Source organism: Microchirus variegatus, assembly GCF_963457635.1.
Source record: "Microchirus variegatus genome assembly, chromosome: 12".
Classification (NCBI taxonomy): Eukaryota; Metazoa; Chordata; class Actinopteri; order Pleuronectiformes; family Soleidae; genus Microchirus; species Microchirus variegatus.
Window position 1 is genome coordinate 5,634,986 of NC_139813.1, and position 14,063 is coordinate 5,649,048.

The 14,063-nt window shown below is 39.8% G+C and overlaps 1 protein-coding gene across 1 annotated transcript in view; it reads right to left on the bottom strand.

Annotated features, from left to right (window-relative positions):
• The window catches only part of LOC310935175 (gamma-aminobutyric acid receptor subunit rho-2-like), a gene marked incomplete at both ends in the record, with an annotated part of 40,616 nt that overhangs the window by 11,503 nt on the left and 15,050 nt on the right, over nucleotides 1-14,063 (bottom strand). Inside the window, 3 exons of the mRNA XM_083899019.1 lie at nucleotides 3,283-3,365; nucleotides 3,479-3,702; nucleotides 6,218-6,285. Of these exons, the coding sequence (XP_083755145.1) occupies nucleotides 3,283-3,365; nucleotides 3,479-3,702; nucleotides 6,218-6,285 (375 nt within the window). The remainder of the gene's footprint in view (nucleotides 1-3,282; nucleotides 3,366-3,478; nucleotides 3,703-6,217; nucleotides 6,286-14,063) is intronic.

Genomic DNA, 14,063 nt, shown 5'->3' on the forward strand with positions numbered 1-14,063 from the left:
CGCCTAAAAAAATATTGCATTTTAAAGCAAATATCACCTTTAAAATATGCAGTAGGAGCTTAAAAACACATGGAGGTCATGTAACAACATGTACATGAGCTGTGCAAAGTCTGATGCTGTTGAAATGAAGCAGAGTGAAATTACAGAGGTTTTAGTAAAGAGATGTCTTGGCATTCTCACTTTTGGCACAGTTTGGCACCTGTGCCATTTGAGATTTCTTAGGTACCAAATTATTAAAAACCCATTTAATTTTATTTACATGCCTCAACAGATCTAAAAAGAACTTGTTTTGAAAAAAAAAAAAAGTATGATCACTTGCTGTAAATCGAAGCTCCCTGTGCGGTGCGTAATAACAATTCTCTGACTCGGCAGTGTCTGTGTGAATCCCTTCATTAGCGAGTCAAAAGGACATAAATGCATATGAAGCATTTGTGCGAACATTCGCCCTTCTCTAATCAGAACGATCTAATGTCGCTCTGTAAAGAGCAATCAGACCGGGATTTGTCCCCAAAGCATGCTGGAAGTGTAGTTCTTCATTAGAAGTGGTTGTGTTCCAGTGGAAATAACTTGTTTTGATAAACAGCAAAGGTAAGACAACATTTCTGCTTGTCCCGGGGGCAACCCTGAACAAGTGGTTAACAACAACCCGTCCAGCATATCCATGTGGGCTCCATGAGGGTTACACCATATGCAACCTGCAATATTTGCCCACTTGTCCCATATTGTTTCACTAACACAGGTGGAGCCACAATGGAAACAAATCTGATTGGGACCCATGTCACCCCGAATATAACCCTTATGGAGCCTTCATGGATATGGAGTCTGGGTTCACACTCACGCTAACAGTCAATTTAGAGTGTCCAATTGTAATCTGTGTGTAGTTGGACGATGGGATGGAGCTGGGGAACCTAGAGAGAACCCACATACACACAAGGAGAACATGTTAACTCCACACAGAAAGGTCCACGGTTGGACTGTGATTACACTGAAAGTTACTGAATGAAAAACTTGTTCTGTCACTTCCACCTTCTCCTTTGCTGGTTAATGCATCAGGTACAGGTATATGCTGCATTGTAAAAAAGAAAAAGTTGAGAAAACTCAAAATTTCAAGGAAACTTACTGCAATCAATTTTTGACTGTACAGCCCAACAAAAGATCTTGAGTTTTTAAAGTTCCATGAAGTAATATTATTTTGTTAGACAAACTTCTAAGTTTCAGTTGTGCCAACTCAAAATTCAAAATTATCATTATTATTATTATTATTATTTTAAAGGTGAATTATGTAATAAATCTAAAGCAACTGGTCATAAAATCCTCCTAATATGTCACAGAGACTCAGGAATAATGTTCATATAACAAACTGAACTCACCAACAACAACAGTACAGACAAAATATTTGCATTAAAAAAAATCTTTTGCAAACTGCAAATCTTGTTTATGTTTGGAAATCATGTTTTGGCATGTGGTGCCACCTACAGCCATCTACCAATCATTGCAGTCAGTAGAGTCTCAGCTGCCAAGCAACCACGGGTTGCCCGTTACGCTGAATTACAAATATGAATGTAGTAACCGTTTTTGACCACATCCTTACATATGGCACCTTTAATTATCTGAACAAGATTAGATTAGTTTTTAGTAGAATTGTGAGTTGGCACAACTCTAACTAAAAACTTGAGATCTTTTGTTGGGCTGTGAACTCAAAAAGTGATTGCAGTAAGTTGCCTTGAAATGTTGAGTTTTATCAACTTTTTCTTCCTACAGTGGAGCAACTCTTCTTTGTTTGTGAGGTATGGTTCCACTTTTGAACATTTGGGCATTTGGGTTTGTCCATGCGGGCTACTGTAGAAACACAGTAATGCTTGTAATGCAAGGTCCTTGCCTTCATTACGTATAATAGTTTGTCAAAGGCTACAAAAAAACATATTTTAGTGATTAAATACTTAGACAAACATACGTATGGAAAATAAACCATGCAAAATCTTACAAATGCACCTTTAAAGAAGAGGAATGAGTATGTACAGTATTAACTGTATGATGCTGTACTCACGGTATAGTGGTGCAGTAGAAATGGTACATTATACTGCGGCCCACTGGTGGGCCTTGGAGGTATTGCAGGGGGATATAAAAATTCCTCCATTTAATTCATTAAAACATACAATAAATTAATTTTCTGAGAGAGAAAAAACTTAAAAGATGTCAAAATATGTCTCATTTTGTTATTCACATTATAATATATGTTGTGGTTGTATGTAAACACAACATAGTTACGGCCAAAATGGTCATCCAATTATTGTGTTGTTAAATTTGATTTAAACAAAAAAACAACAACACCAAAAAAAAGTTGGCCTTGAACCCGTAAAGTTTGGAAAGCTGTATTGAATACTGTACTCTATTTACAGGATCACACAGAGGGAATTATGACTAAATTAAACAGTACCACTAAATAAACATATTGGAAAGACAGTAGTACTTGTAAAGCTGTTTCAATTAAAGGCCTGCTGTTCTCTACAGTCATGGTCAATAAAGCAAATGTATAAGAATATTGAGTATCCAGAGGGGGGTCATTAGTAAACAGAGAAATACTCTCTGATGTGATAATATGGAGCAACAACATCCCCTGTTGTTATGCACCACCATCTTACTGATTAATCACAGCTGAATGTGTGTGTGTGTGTGTGTGTGTGTGTGCGTGTTCTTGTACCTGCGGCATACTGAGGACCAGTGAGGGTTTTTAACCAACAAAGTGAGGTCATTTTTACGGAGTGAGGACATTTTGGCCGGTCCTCACTTTGTTTTCATTGAAAACACTTCCTTAGGTTGCTATAACATGCTATACTCAATTTGTCAAAAAAATATTCAAATTTGGGACGACATTTTTGTCAAATTTCAGACCAAAAATGTTTGTTCAAATTTTTTTTTATAATTGTGGTCGACATAGTATAGTATGACTTTTTTGTAAATAAATAAATAAATCAAAAAAGTTTTCCAGCCCTTTTTGCTCTAGGGCTCCACCTGCAGACATTTTATGGTACTGCAACCAGTAGTTTTTTGTAGATATCATTCATGAAGTAGATATTTGTAATTGTGTTGATTTATAAAAGTGGAAATGCTGGTCCTCACTTTGTCAGCAACCCAGTCCTCAGTATGCAGCAAGTACAAGAATGTGTGTGTGTGTGTGTGTGTGTGTTCGTGATGCTGCTTCAGGCAACATGCTGTTAAAACGCTGCAGGCCATCGATAGTTAGGAGTTAAATAGAATAGACTTTTGTATGCGAATACTTACAGCTCTCCAGCTCCAGGGTGCATGTCTGTGAGTCCAAGGGGAAACGACTGAAATCCATGTTGCACGCAGCAGTCACTGTAACCCTGGGGAATTAAAGCAGAATTCAATTAGCATATGGCCACACCAGAGCTCGCAGTGTCCTATTTGGCTTGTGGGTGCAATAAAAAACACTCTGTGGGTAATTTCCTGTCCTCACCTCAGGCTGTATAGGACATGACCATCAGGGAAGACCCGCAGCATGATGTTGTCAGTTGTAGTGTCGTGGATGAATGACCTCTTGGAGTGGACGAAAAACACGTCGGGTACCCAGATTTTCTTCACCAAGCGCCCGTCAAAGGTCATGCTCTTGTTGGTGGTGCTTGGGAAGGCCAGCCTCTCGTCCTTCCAGTAGTGCCTCAGATAGAGCGTCATGGTGAAGTCCTGGAGAGGAGTTGGGGGGGGGGGGGAGGGGAGGGTGATGCCTGGATTAAATCTCTATACAGTCTCTCTACTCACTGAATCTGGTGTATTACATTCCTCTGGGATTACACCACTGTGGCCAGTAGCTGTTGGATTATATGGATTGTTTATGACTAAACATTCATGGTCGACAGAAGTGCTGAACATATGTCAGCTAAGCACAGACCACAGGTTCCTGGTGGTCTTAGATTATTCTTGTCTTCACGCCTCTTTCCTCCGTGTTGCTATGCAGGCCGGAGCATGTGCAATCCAGTCGACCACAGGAGATCATCCTCTATCCTGTTCTCATCGTGGCATTACATAAGACCAGATCAGTTTAGAGCGATGGCTGCAGTGACACATTGTACTCTTGGCACTCACCATCAGAGTACATTCCATATTGCATAAGATGAGTTTAGGGGGAATTTATGAATCCCTTAGGTTAACAATAACTGTTACGCATTAGAAATGTTCTAATTAAACAACATGGTACACCATGGTTATACAATCTTATGGTGGCTAATACTAGAAAACTTCACTCATTAGTTTACAACTCATTTGTACTCTTGCTCCTACTACCATATATTTACGCAATCGTAGTTTTAACATGTCTCAATTATATCAAATAACACAGACTTTATGTTACATGCACACTTTACTGGTATCTAAGATAAAAATTATTTATTGCAACTGATGCATTTATTGATAAGTGGGTCATAAATCTATGGCGTTCTCTCTACTTGAGCTACATTTGATTATGATCCCACATTACTAAAGGCTTTTTGCATTTAATGGAGAGAACAGTAAAGCAGGTGGAATTGAACCAATCATTTTTTTTATATATATATATATTTTTGGGCCTTTTTGCCTTTAATGGATAGTATAGTGGAGAGAGACAGGAAACAGGAGGCAGAGAGGTCGGGGATGACATGCAGGAAAGACCGCTTGGAGCGGGATTCGAACCAGCGTCGCCTGCAGTGAGGACTATAGCCTCAGCATTTGGGGCATATGAATGAATGAATGAATGATTTGTTTGTTTATTTCGGGCATGACAGTTAATCAACATCCCCAATCTTCAAATGCATTTTGTCAAATGGTTCAACTCCTACTTAATAGATGGGGCTTTCTCTCAATCAATTGTGGAGTACCTCAGGGTTCCATTTTGGGGCCCATTTTAAATGTCTTGATTTAAACAGAGACATTAGATGAATATATTGTATCTTTAGGTGTGTTTTTCCACAAATGATTGCTTGAGCAAATCTTTAACTAGTTAAGCTAACTATGTCTCAAAACATTGGTCTGGAGAGGTTTCAATATTTTGTGTTATGAAAACAAAATATGACCAGCAATGCTAATGAATCCTTAACATTGGACAGCTCCTCAACAAATGCACTTATTTAGTTTATGAAAAAAATACAGCTCTATATCTTATAGAACATTTATTTTACAATTCAGTATTTTTCCTGCTTACTTAAAATCAAATCTTCAACTCAGCAGCCTAAGGGCTTGGGCCAAATAGTCACAGATGGGTAATTAGGATAGAAAGTACAGAAACAGAGTAAGACTTTTGTTCCTTCTGTGAACTTGTTGCCATAAAACAATAAAATATATTTTAATGTATCCTTTAAAATTCACTTTTCTTGCAAAAGATTGTTTTCTGTTGAACTTTTTTGGCGTCCCGAGGCTTTGTGAAATGACATAATGTCATTAAAAGCATCTGTCATCACGAATCATCCCCCTCCCTCCTTCCTCTGTTCCAAATCAAATAAAGACACAACCCCCCGGGATCCAATTGAAATATAATCCTTGGTCGTCCTTGCAAACGGGAGCTTATACAACATCAGGATGACAGTTTGGGATTCAATTTATGGTTCCTGAACAGAGGGTTGATTTAATAACATTAGTCAACATTAATTTAAGCTGACTTTGGGCAAAATAAACAGTTCCTAGCATCATGCTTCCATTATTTAATTGTGATTATTCAACTGAAAACAGTTTAATGGCTATAAATAAAAGGACATGATTGTCTCTCATTTCAAATCCAGGCTCATCCACATGCCGATGGCAAAGATGTACATCATTTATTTATTAGACTATGTTTGGGCTCTAAGCTGGTGTGTTTAATTTAAAAAGAAAAAGAAAAGCACAGTCATATTCATATTCTTTATCCAACAAGAGCTTCTGTCACACTTTGAATCATTTGTTAAATTGAATATAGCATTATTAATGCCATTATGTTAGGATGTTGTACCATAATCTATTTTTCTTTTTGCCTTTGCCTTCAAACTTGACGGAACACTAAGTAAGAGACAGAATAATCCCAGCAATTCCATTTCCCCTCTTGGACTGAATCCATTGTAATTAATGTTATTTCCAGTGCCTGCTTCAACGTTCAGTTCTTACTGCAGGATGATTGCAGTGTCTTGTAATCCACATTTACCTATAACCTCAGCACATGTGTAACATGTGGCATTTATAACATGCTCAAGCCGCTTACCATGTCCACCTCAGATATGCTGTCCAAGCTCTCCACCTGAACATCTACTCCGACAGGGACAGCAGGACCTGCAGATTAAAAGCAGCAAAACAGATTAAAGTTTGCATTTGTGCCATTGGCTGGTTTAATGTCTGCTGTTTGAACATACAGTATGATTTCCCCACATAGATGGAACAAAGATTTAAAGACAAATTAGATCCTAAACTATACACAACATAACATAGCACACACTGTAAAATATTTGATTGTACATTCATAGTAACGTACATTTACGTTTCACAGCAGGTTAGTGCATTTTGTTAGTATTACTGTAATCTGACAGCTATTTCATTGTCACATAATGTGTAATTTAGTAGTATATTTATACAGTTTTTACTGAAACGACACTCACTTTTTTGTAGAAAAACTGGATTAGACTGTGTAAAATCACACCTTTTAAAAAATCTCTTTCTCGGAGTTCCCTCCATGACTTACATCATTCAGCAAAACTCCAGATCATTAAATGTAGAGATATTCAGTTTATCCCCCATTGCAATAATTGACAATATTGAGCAGTCACAGGTTTATATTGTATATGAACATAAAGGGAAAAATGAGGAGGAAAAAAAGAAGAGAAAACAGAAATATAATGACATAGAATCTGGGCTCTGAGATAAAAAACAGGACTACACACAACCCCATACACAATTGATGATATCTATAAAGGGGGTAAATTGGCTATTGACTTCAAAACACTAGTCTAGTAAGTCTCTTTGCTCTGTTTTGGGTCAATACCAATGACTCTGACTGCCAAGTGTGCCAGTATTTTCACCTGAACCTCATCAAATGTGTTTATACTGAGCTAGTAATGAATAGTTCAGCTAAATAACAGCTCTCTCGTCCAGCAGAGAACAAACAAGTATAGGCTCTGAGTAAAGTTGTTAGACCACTAAGCATTCCGTCAGCATTCCAGAATCGTAATCTGGGCGCAAACAGTATTTCAGAAGTATCAGCTGCAACCATGCCGCTAAACCATTCTTTCAATCACAGTGGTGTCCACTAGTACTGTATCTTATCATCTATTTTTCTACTAAATTGACCTGAAGATGACCTGAAACTAGTGATTGTGACCACTGACTATAGATAGATGGATCAAGTGAGTTGTAAGCTCATTTTCCCATAGACTTGCAATCCAGCGGACAGATTCGCTCCCTGCTATATTGAATAGCCAGCAGGAAGCGAAATATTAGTTTTAGTTCTGCATTAGCATCCTGTGGTAAGCCAGACGACTACTCACAGACACGTCTCACTCATAGTCTTTGGCTGAAACCCATATTTTCCATCCTTTCTGCTTCTCCCTCTCTCTCTCGAGGGGTTGCCACAGCGGATGACCTGCATTCCTGATTTTGGTATAGAGATTTTACGATGTATGCCCTTCCTGGCACAACCCTCCTCTCTATCCAGCCTGGGGACCAGCACTAGGAGTACAAGCCCAAGGCTGGGGTCAATTTAGAGTGTCCACTTAACAATGAGCAATGGGGATTGGGGAATCTTGCTCAAGGGTCCCAATCTTTGACCTGGTGTTGACTTTAACTGACAACCAAACAATAGCAATAGCTCGCGCTATACAGCTCATCATTCTCTGCAGGTTTATCACTATGATAAATTCACATTTGGCCATGTTTCCTTCCAAAAATATATTTTGCTGTCAATGCTTTGATTTGTATTTTTTTTTAAAGTAGCAAACAGAAAATCCATTGCATGCCTAGCAATTTGAAAAACAAAAACAAAAAACAATTTGACTGCTCACACAGCTGCCTGATGATTTCTGGTAAAAACATCTGACATTACGGATAAATATTTCCTTGCTACCTAGACAGTGTGGGGCATTTTTGTTTACTGAATCCATCTGGCCCATCCTGTCTCTTGACATAGAACTGCAAAGTATTTTTTTATCATTTGTATTCTTGCAATCCTCCGCCATCCTCGCTCGCTCAGTCCTAAAGTAACATCCTACTAAGCCACAAATAATCCCCCCGATCATTTTACATGATAACTTGCATTCAACAGCATTTACATATTTGATGATTTGGGTTGTGTAGCTGATGGCGAGGATCATATTTAAGACCATCTTGGAATTTACAGGGAAATGGAAGGGTATCGTAGTAGCCCGATTGTCAACAGGGGGGAAAGCCACATACCCATCTTTCATTTGAGTATTAATCTCACATTGGCTGCTGGAGAGTTTTTAATCTGTGCAGCCGTAACAGTGCCACCATTACATAACATAATAGTGGCACGGCAAAGCTGCTACCTGGAAGAGGGGATATTAATTTGTGCCTAGTCCCAGCTGTCAGCGGAGAATCCTCACTTTCTCTGTCTCTCACACACACACACACACCATATGTCATCACGTGCCAGACTCAGTAAAGCCCCAGCACCTGGTGAAAAAACCCCAGCAGTAGACTCATCAGCAGACATCTGCTGGTCCACTGGTGTTCCATGGAGTGGAACCGTCTTGGGTGTCTCTGCAGCTGGGTCACAAGAGTCTGCAGCCACAACTGCACTGCAAGGATGCAATAGTGTTGTGTGATCATCATGCGTGACTCGCTCGAAAGTACAAATGATTTGAGTGAACGAACTGACTGGGATCACTTCATGAACTGATTCGTTCCTTTCTTAGTTCAGTTGAAATCAGCAGTGATCGTGGCGGCCGGGAGTGGAACTGCCGCGTTCTGTGAATCACTCGTGAAGTCGTTCGCCGTCACTCACTCGTGAATCTTCCGGGCAAACGACGCCAGCCAACGTGCGCCGAGCGGGGAGGGAGTGACTAGTAAGAAGAACTGTGTCTGCCGTGCTGCTGTGATTCGTTCGCGCTGTCAGTCACTGACTCAGTCATGATTCGCGAACGAACTGACACATAGAGAGAGCTGGTGAACTATAGCTGAGGACATGAATCTCGTTCGCGCCGTCACTCACTCAATGACCCACGGCGTGAACGTACTGCACTCAGGGAGGAGGTGAGTCACGTAGCAGGGCACTGGGCTCCTGCTAAGCACTGAAAGATTCGGTGAACGAATCTTTTGAACGAATCATTTTAATGTGAACTGCCGATCCCATCACTAGGATGCAGCAGTGAGGAGACTCAAAGGTCTGCACGGGTTGTACAGCAGCAATCACAGAGCAATGGAATCTGGCTTTAGAGGTAGACAGGGATAATTTGGAGTGTGAATTACACATTACACATTTTTGTCAGTGATGAGTTGTTTGAAGAATGCACTGAAGACAGCTCAGTATTGAGGAGAACATAGGCAACATCAGACATAAGCACAGCCAGACACATCCTTGCCGGGGTTGATGCATGTAGTCATCTGTCTATGACTTTAATATATTTCATAAGAACCCACACAACACAAAGTGTCTCTGGATTGATCTGCTCTCAGCTCCACCAGCATCTAAGGTTCACTTTCTGTGGAGACGACGTTGACTAGAGCATAGTTTCTACATCTCCCTTCAAAGCGAGCTGAGGAACTAAGTGTGACTCATGTAATCCTTTAGCATAAATCTAGCTATATGAATTTATTCTTTTTCAGGGTTTCCACACAACTTGGTTGACATCAAATTCAATGACTTTCCAGAACTAATTCAAGGTGCTGACACAGCTCAAGAATTACATTTTTTTGGAGCTGTTAAGTTTAGCGACTTGTAAGCGCCGCTTCTCCTCTGGTGTCCACTTAAATTGATTTGCAGCAGGCTCTGCATCTGTCCAAGTGATTGTCCTTGGGATCTTGGACAAGTCAGTCTTTGTCATTTTCTTTGCTGAGCCAGAAATCTTGAAATTTTCATATCCCATGCATCACGTCGTCATTTGCTCTCCTGCTTAATGTTACTCGCTCATTGTTCTGTATAGAATCTCACGTCAACAGTGGAGAGAGAGACAGTGGACAGTGTCCACAACGCTAATAGTAATTAGCACTTTCAATGACCCATGTCTATTTGGGGCCTTGAGTATTTTGCTCAGAGAGATGGATGAAGATTAGGAATTTCAGATCTGGCTGTGTCTGCCTTTTTATTCAAATGCATGAACAGAATGATGTTTTTTCCACATTTCTGACTAAATCAACATGTTTGTATATCAGTCAGTGTGTCTATGCATCTATTATGCGAAAGTGACAGAGAGGAGGAGGACAAAAGAGACGAGAGAACCTGGTATGAATCAAAGCTCTACCCACGCCGATGTAACATGAAATAAGTTTCAACGGAAAACAAAATCAACGTAATGTATGGGGACTGATTAGTGAAAAAAACTGCTGCATGTCTGCATGTTCATTATTTACTTAGTACATGTATGATGATTATGCTGCCTTTTTAAAGGTGAAGTAAGTAGTTTATAGTGACATCTAGAGGAGAGGCTGAAATTTACAACAACAAACTGCTCCTCTGCTCACCCCCTCCCTTCCCTGAGCGCTACGGTATCCTCAGCCGGTCAAATGTCGTCCTCGTCGTCTTTCTCCGTGTCAGCAGATGAGGTTCTAGTATTTATTCAGATGTATAAGTGTGTATTTTGTATATCCTATTTGCTCCGTCAGTGGAGGCGGGACTTCCGCTACAAGTAAAGCGACGCTTGATTTGTTCTCTCGAGTTTGTCCTTACAGGCTCCGGTAGAAACATGGCGTCTCGCTGCTAACAGTGGCTATGCAACAGCGGCCTGTGACCATGTTATTTTACATGACTTTTTGAAACACTACGAAAATGAAACAAAAACTATTATACAGCGATTAGACAATGCAGGAGCACATAATATGTATAAAAAAGTGGATTTTGGGTCATATAAACCCATAAATACTACACATTGTCCCTTTAAGTGTTGTCTTTAATGTCTGTTACATGTTGCTGTTTGTCTGTCTCTTGTAAAAGAGACTTTTAATCTCAGGGAGTCTTATCCTGGTTAAATAAAGGTTTAAGCTGTTGTTTTTATTCTTTAGAGTTGAAAACATTGGCTGTTGAGATGAAATGATGAAATGTCCAACATGTCTGGGGTCTGGCCAGAATATTTCCCTCTGCTACCATGAGCTTTCCGAGCATTTGCAAATGATCTAACGTCACGTGATTATCCGACGAGACAAATGAATGCCTCACAGAGACGCTTCACTTGATAATTTTCTGCTATTTCTTCCAGTTGCTCGTCTGTGTGGGCTGTTTTCAAAGAGATGAAAGCGTGAAGGAAGAGCCTCCGTGTCAGCCAGTGTTTTTCAACACCACAGAAGCTGTCAGTGGCAGCATCATCACAGAGGAGCCAACACTGGAAGTCAAGGTTCAAACGCATATAACAGCCTTGTTATTGGGCTCACGTGGCCTCCAATCACAGGCATATTGTCTCTTTCTGGTTTCTGCTTCACTGAACCTCAGCGGCTTCATTTAATATCACGTCTTACTGTTTGAAAATGGAATTAATGCCGAGGCACGAGGCAGGAAAATAAAAGCACATAATCCATATGAGCTCATAACGTGACAGAGAAGTAAACGCTTCATTATTTTGCGTGGGAGTTTATCGAGCGAGGCATTTTTTTTTTCCCTCACTGATGATGAGTTTATTTGTCTGCCAATTATGAGGCACTCACTCACTGTTTCTAAGCGTAGCTTCGTTCGGTTGGGCTACCGTCTTTGACCCAGTACACAAGCAACAATTTGGAATCTGCTTATTGAATGAACTATAGGGGGCGATATGCCTCCTTTCAGCGTGTTGGGATTAGGCAGTTTCCTCGTATCTGGGGCGTATTATGAGGCAGCTGGGCACAGATTGGGATAATATCATTATGAATAACATAGTAGTGAAGATATCAGGATAGTTGAGAAGAGGCTTGAGCCTCAGGGCCCCCTGAACCCTTCAGCCCCTGGGCCTGGACCCCGGTAGGCCAGTTCTGAAATCCATATTCTGTCCCATTCTTAAAAATGACAGAGCATAAATTCAGTCTCCTTGTCAAGCTAAAAAAAAAGGAACCAACCTAGAAGTAGTTTTATTGTTCTGTCCGACTCTGGTCCCACTGAGAGTAGAAAAACTATCCGTGTTATCCAAGTTACATTATCTGACATTTGTGTGTTAGTCCAACTTTGAGAAGTTTGATTTAGTACAATTTCAAATGACTGTGTTTTGGACTCCTCACTTTCTGCTGGACGGAATTTACTTAGTGTCAATTGCAGGCTGTTTAATGACACGAAACATAAAGAATGTGTTTTCTTTTTTCAACATTAACTGTCTAAAAAGGACACTTCTTGGACTTACATTATCTACAGTGTTTCCATTTCAATTCTGTGATCTTAAGTGGAGCCCGTTGCAAAAGTGGAAAGGGAACCCTTGAGCAGGGTGCCCAATCACCATTGCTTTGCTTAATCAGACTCTCTAAATGTGAGCAAAAAAAAAACTCTGCCAAACCAAATATTATGTGTGGCGACCAGTTTTCGAAATACCCATTAATAATCGAGGGGTCCCCATCTCCCATTTGTTGCACAATTCTGTTTCACCACCCCAGGAGCCACCCTGCAGTATTGGCTATCTTCCCTGTCAGATGTGGGCTTGTGTGGGCCTTTTCCACAGCGACATTTGGAAATCAATTAATTAAAACATTAAAAATACACAATTAGAAATAAAATTATTGATATTTTGTGTGGTTAAAAAGGATAAGAAAGCATGCAAAGTGTATTATGTGTGTAGATCATAATATGATCTATATATTTCTGGTTTACATATATTATATGTAAAACAGAAATTACAAAAATCTTTAGGGAAAAAAACATGTTTAGACCCCCCTAAAATTTTGCATTTGAGGCTTTCAGGCGGTCTTGAATGTTAATCAGGGGGGTCTAACCCCCCCAGACCCCCCTGTATTTCGCACAGTGGTGGCGACCCTGCTGACCTCCATGCTGTGATGAAACAATACAAACCACTGTAACACCATGTGGTCTGAAAGCCAACATGAAACATACGGTTTGTATTTACAGTATATGGCACATTTCTAGCTGCTTCACAATTTTGCCATACACCCATTCATACACATTCACACCCATTCACTTACACACTTGCTCTACCACTGAGCCACAGTTGTCCCAAATGTCTTTTTTTTTATGTGTGAGACCACAGAGAAAGAGAGGTGGAGCTAACACCGCTAGCAGTGTTTTAGCACCAGAAGTTACACACTGGAGCTTTAAAAACAAATTCACTTTCTGTCACCTTTATACTTTTTATATTGTTCACTGTATATTGTTATTGTATATTGCGTCTCCTCAGAGGAAGATTTAATGTGCATCTAGAAGCAAAGATACTTTTTTATTATGGAGCCGTTTGATTTAAGATGAGAAGGTTTCATGCAATATAATTTTTAAAGCTGTTGTGCATCAGTTTTCAAGGTATAAAGAAATGTCAGTTCAGTTCACGCAATACTGATTAAGCCCATCAGCTCCACACGACTCTCTCTATCTCTGTTTCTCTGTGTTTAGATCTCGTGTCACATTTACACACCGCACACAGAAACATTGCTGTAAACTGGAAAAACAACAAAACAACCCAAAAACACAGTTGTTCAGCAATTTCACATAAAAATGAATTCCATTTTAAAGCACATTTTTCAGCCTGGTCGTCCAGAAAAATGCAGCGTTTTCTTTTATTTTTTTACTTTTCTGCAAACCATAATCATAATTGTGACAACTGTACATTTTGTAAGAAGAAGAACTTGATTGAATGTTCCCTTTTGAAATGTTTTGAAACGTCTTAACACTTGAAGATATTGCGGGATTCCATGAGGAAATTTGACACTTAGTTTGACACAAAATGGTTGCATGTCAGGTATTACGAGGACAGCGTTGCATTTTT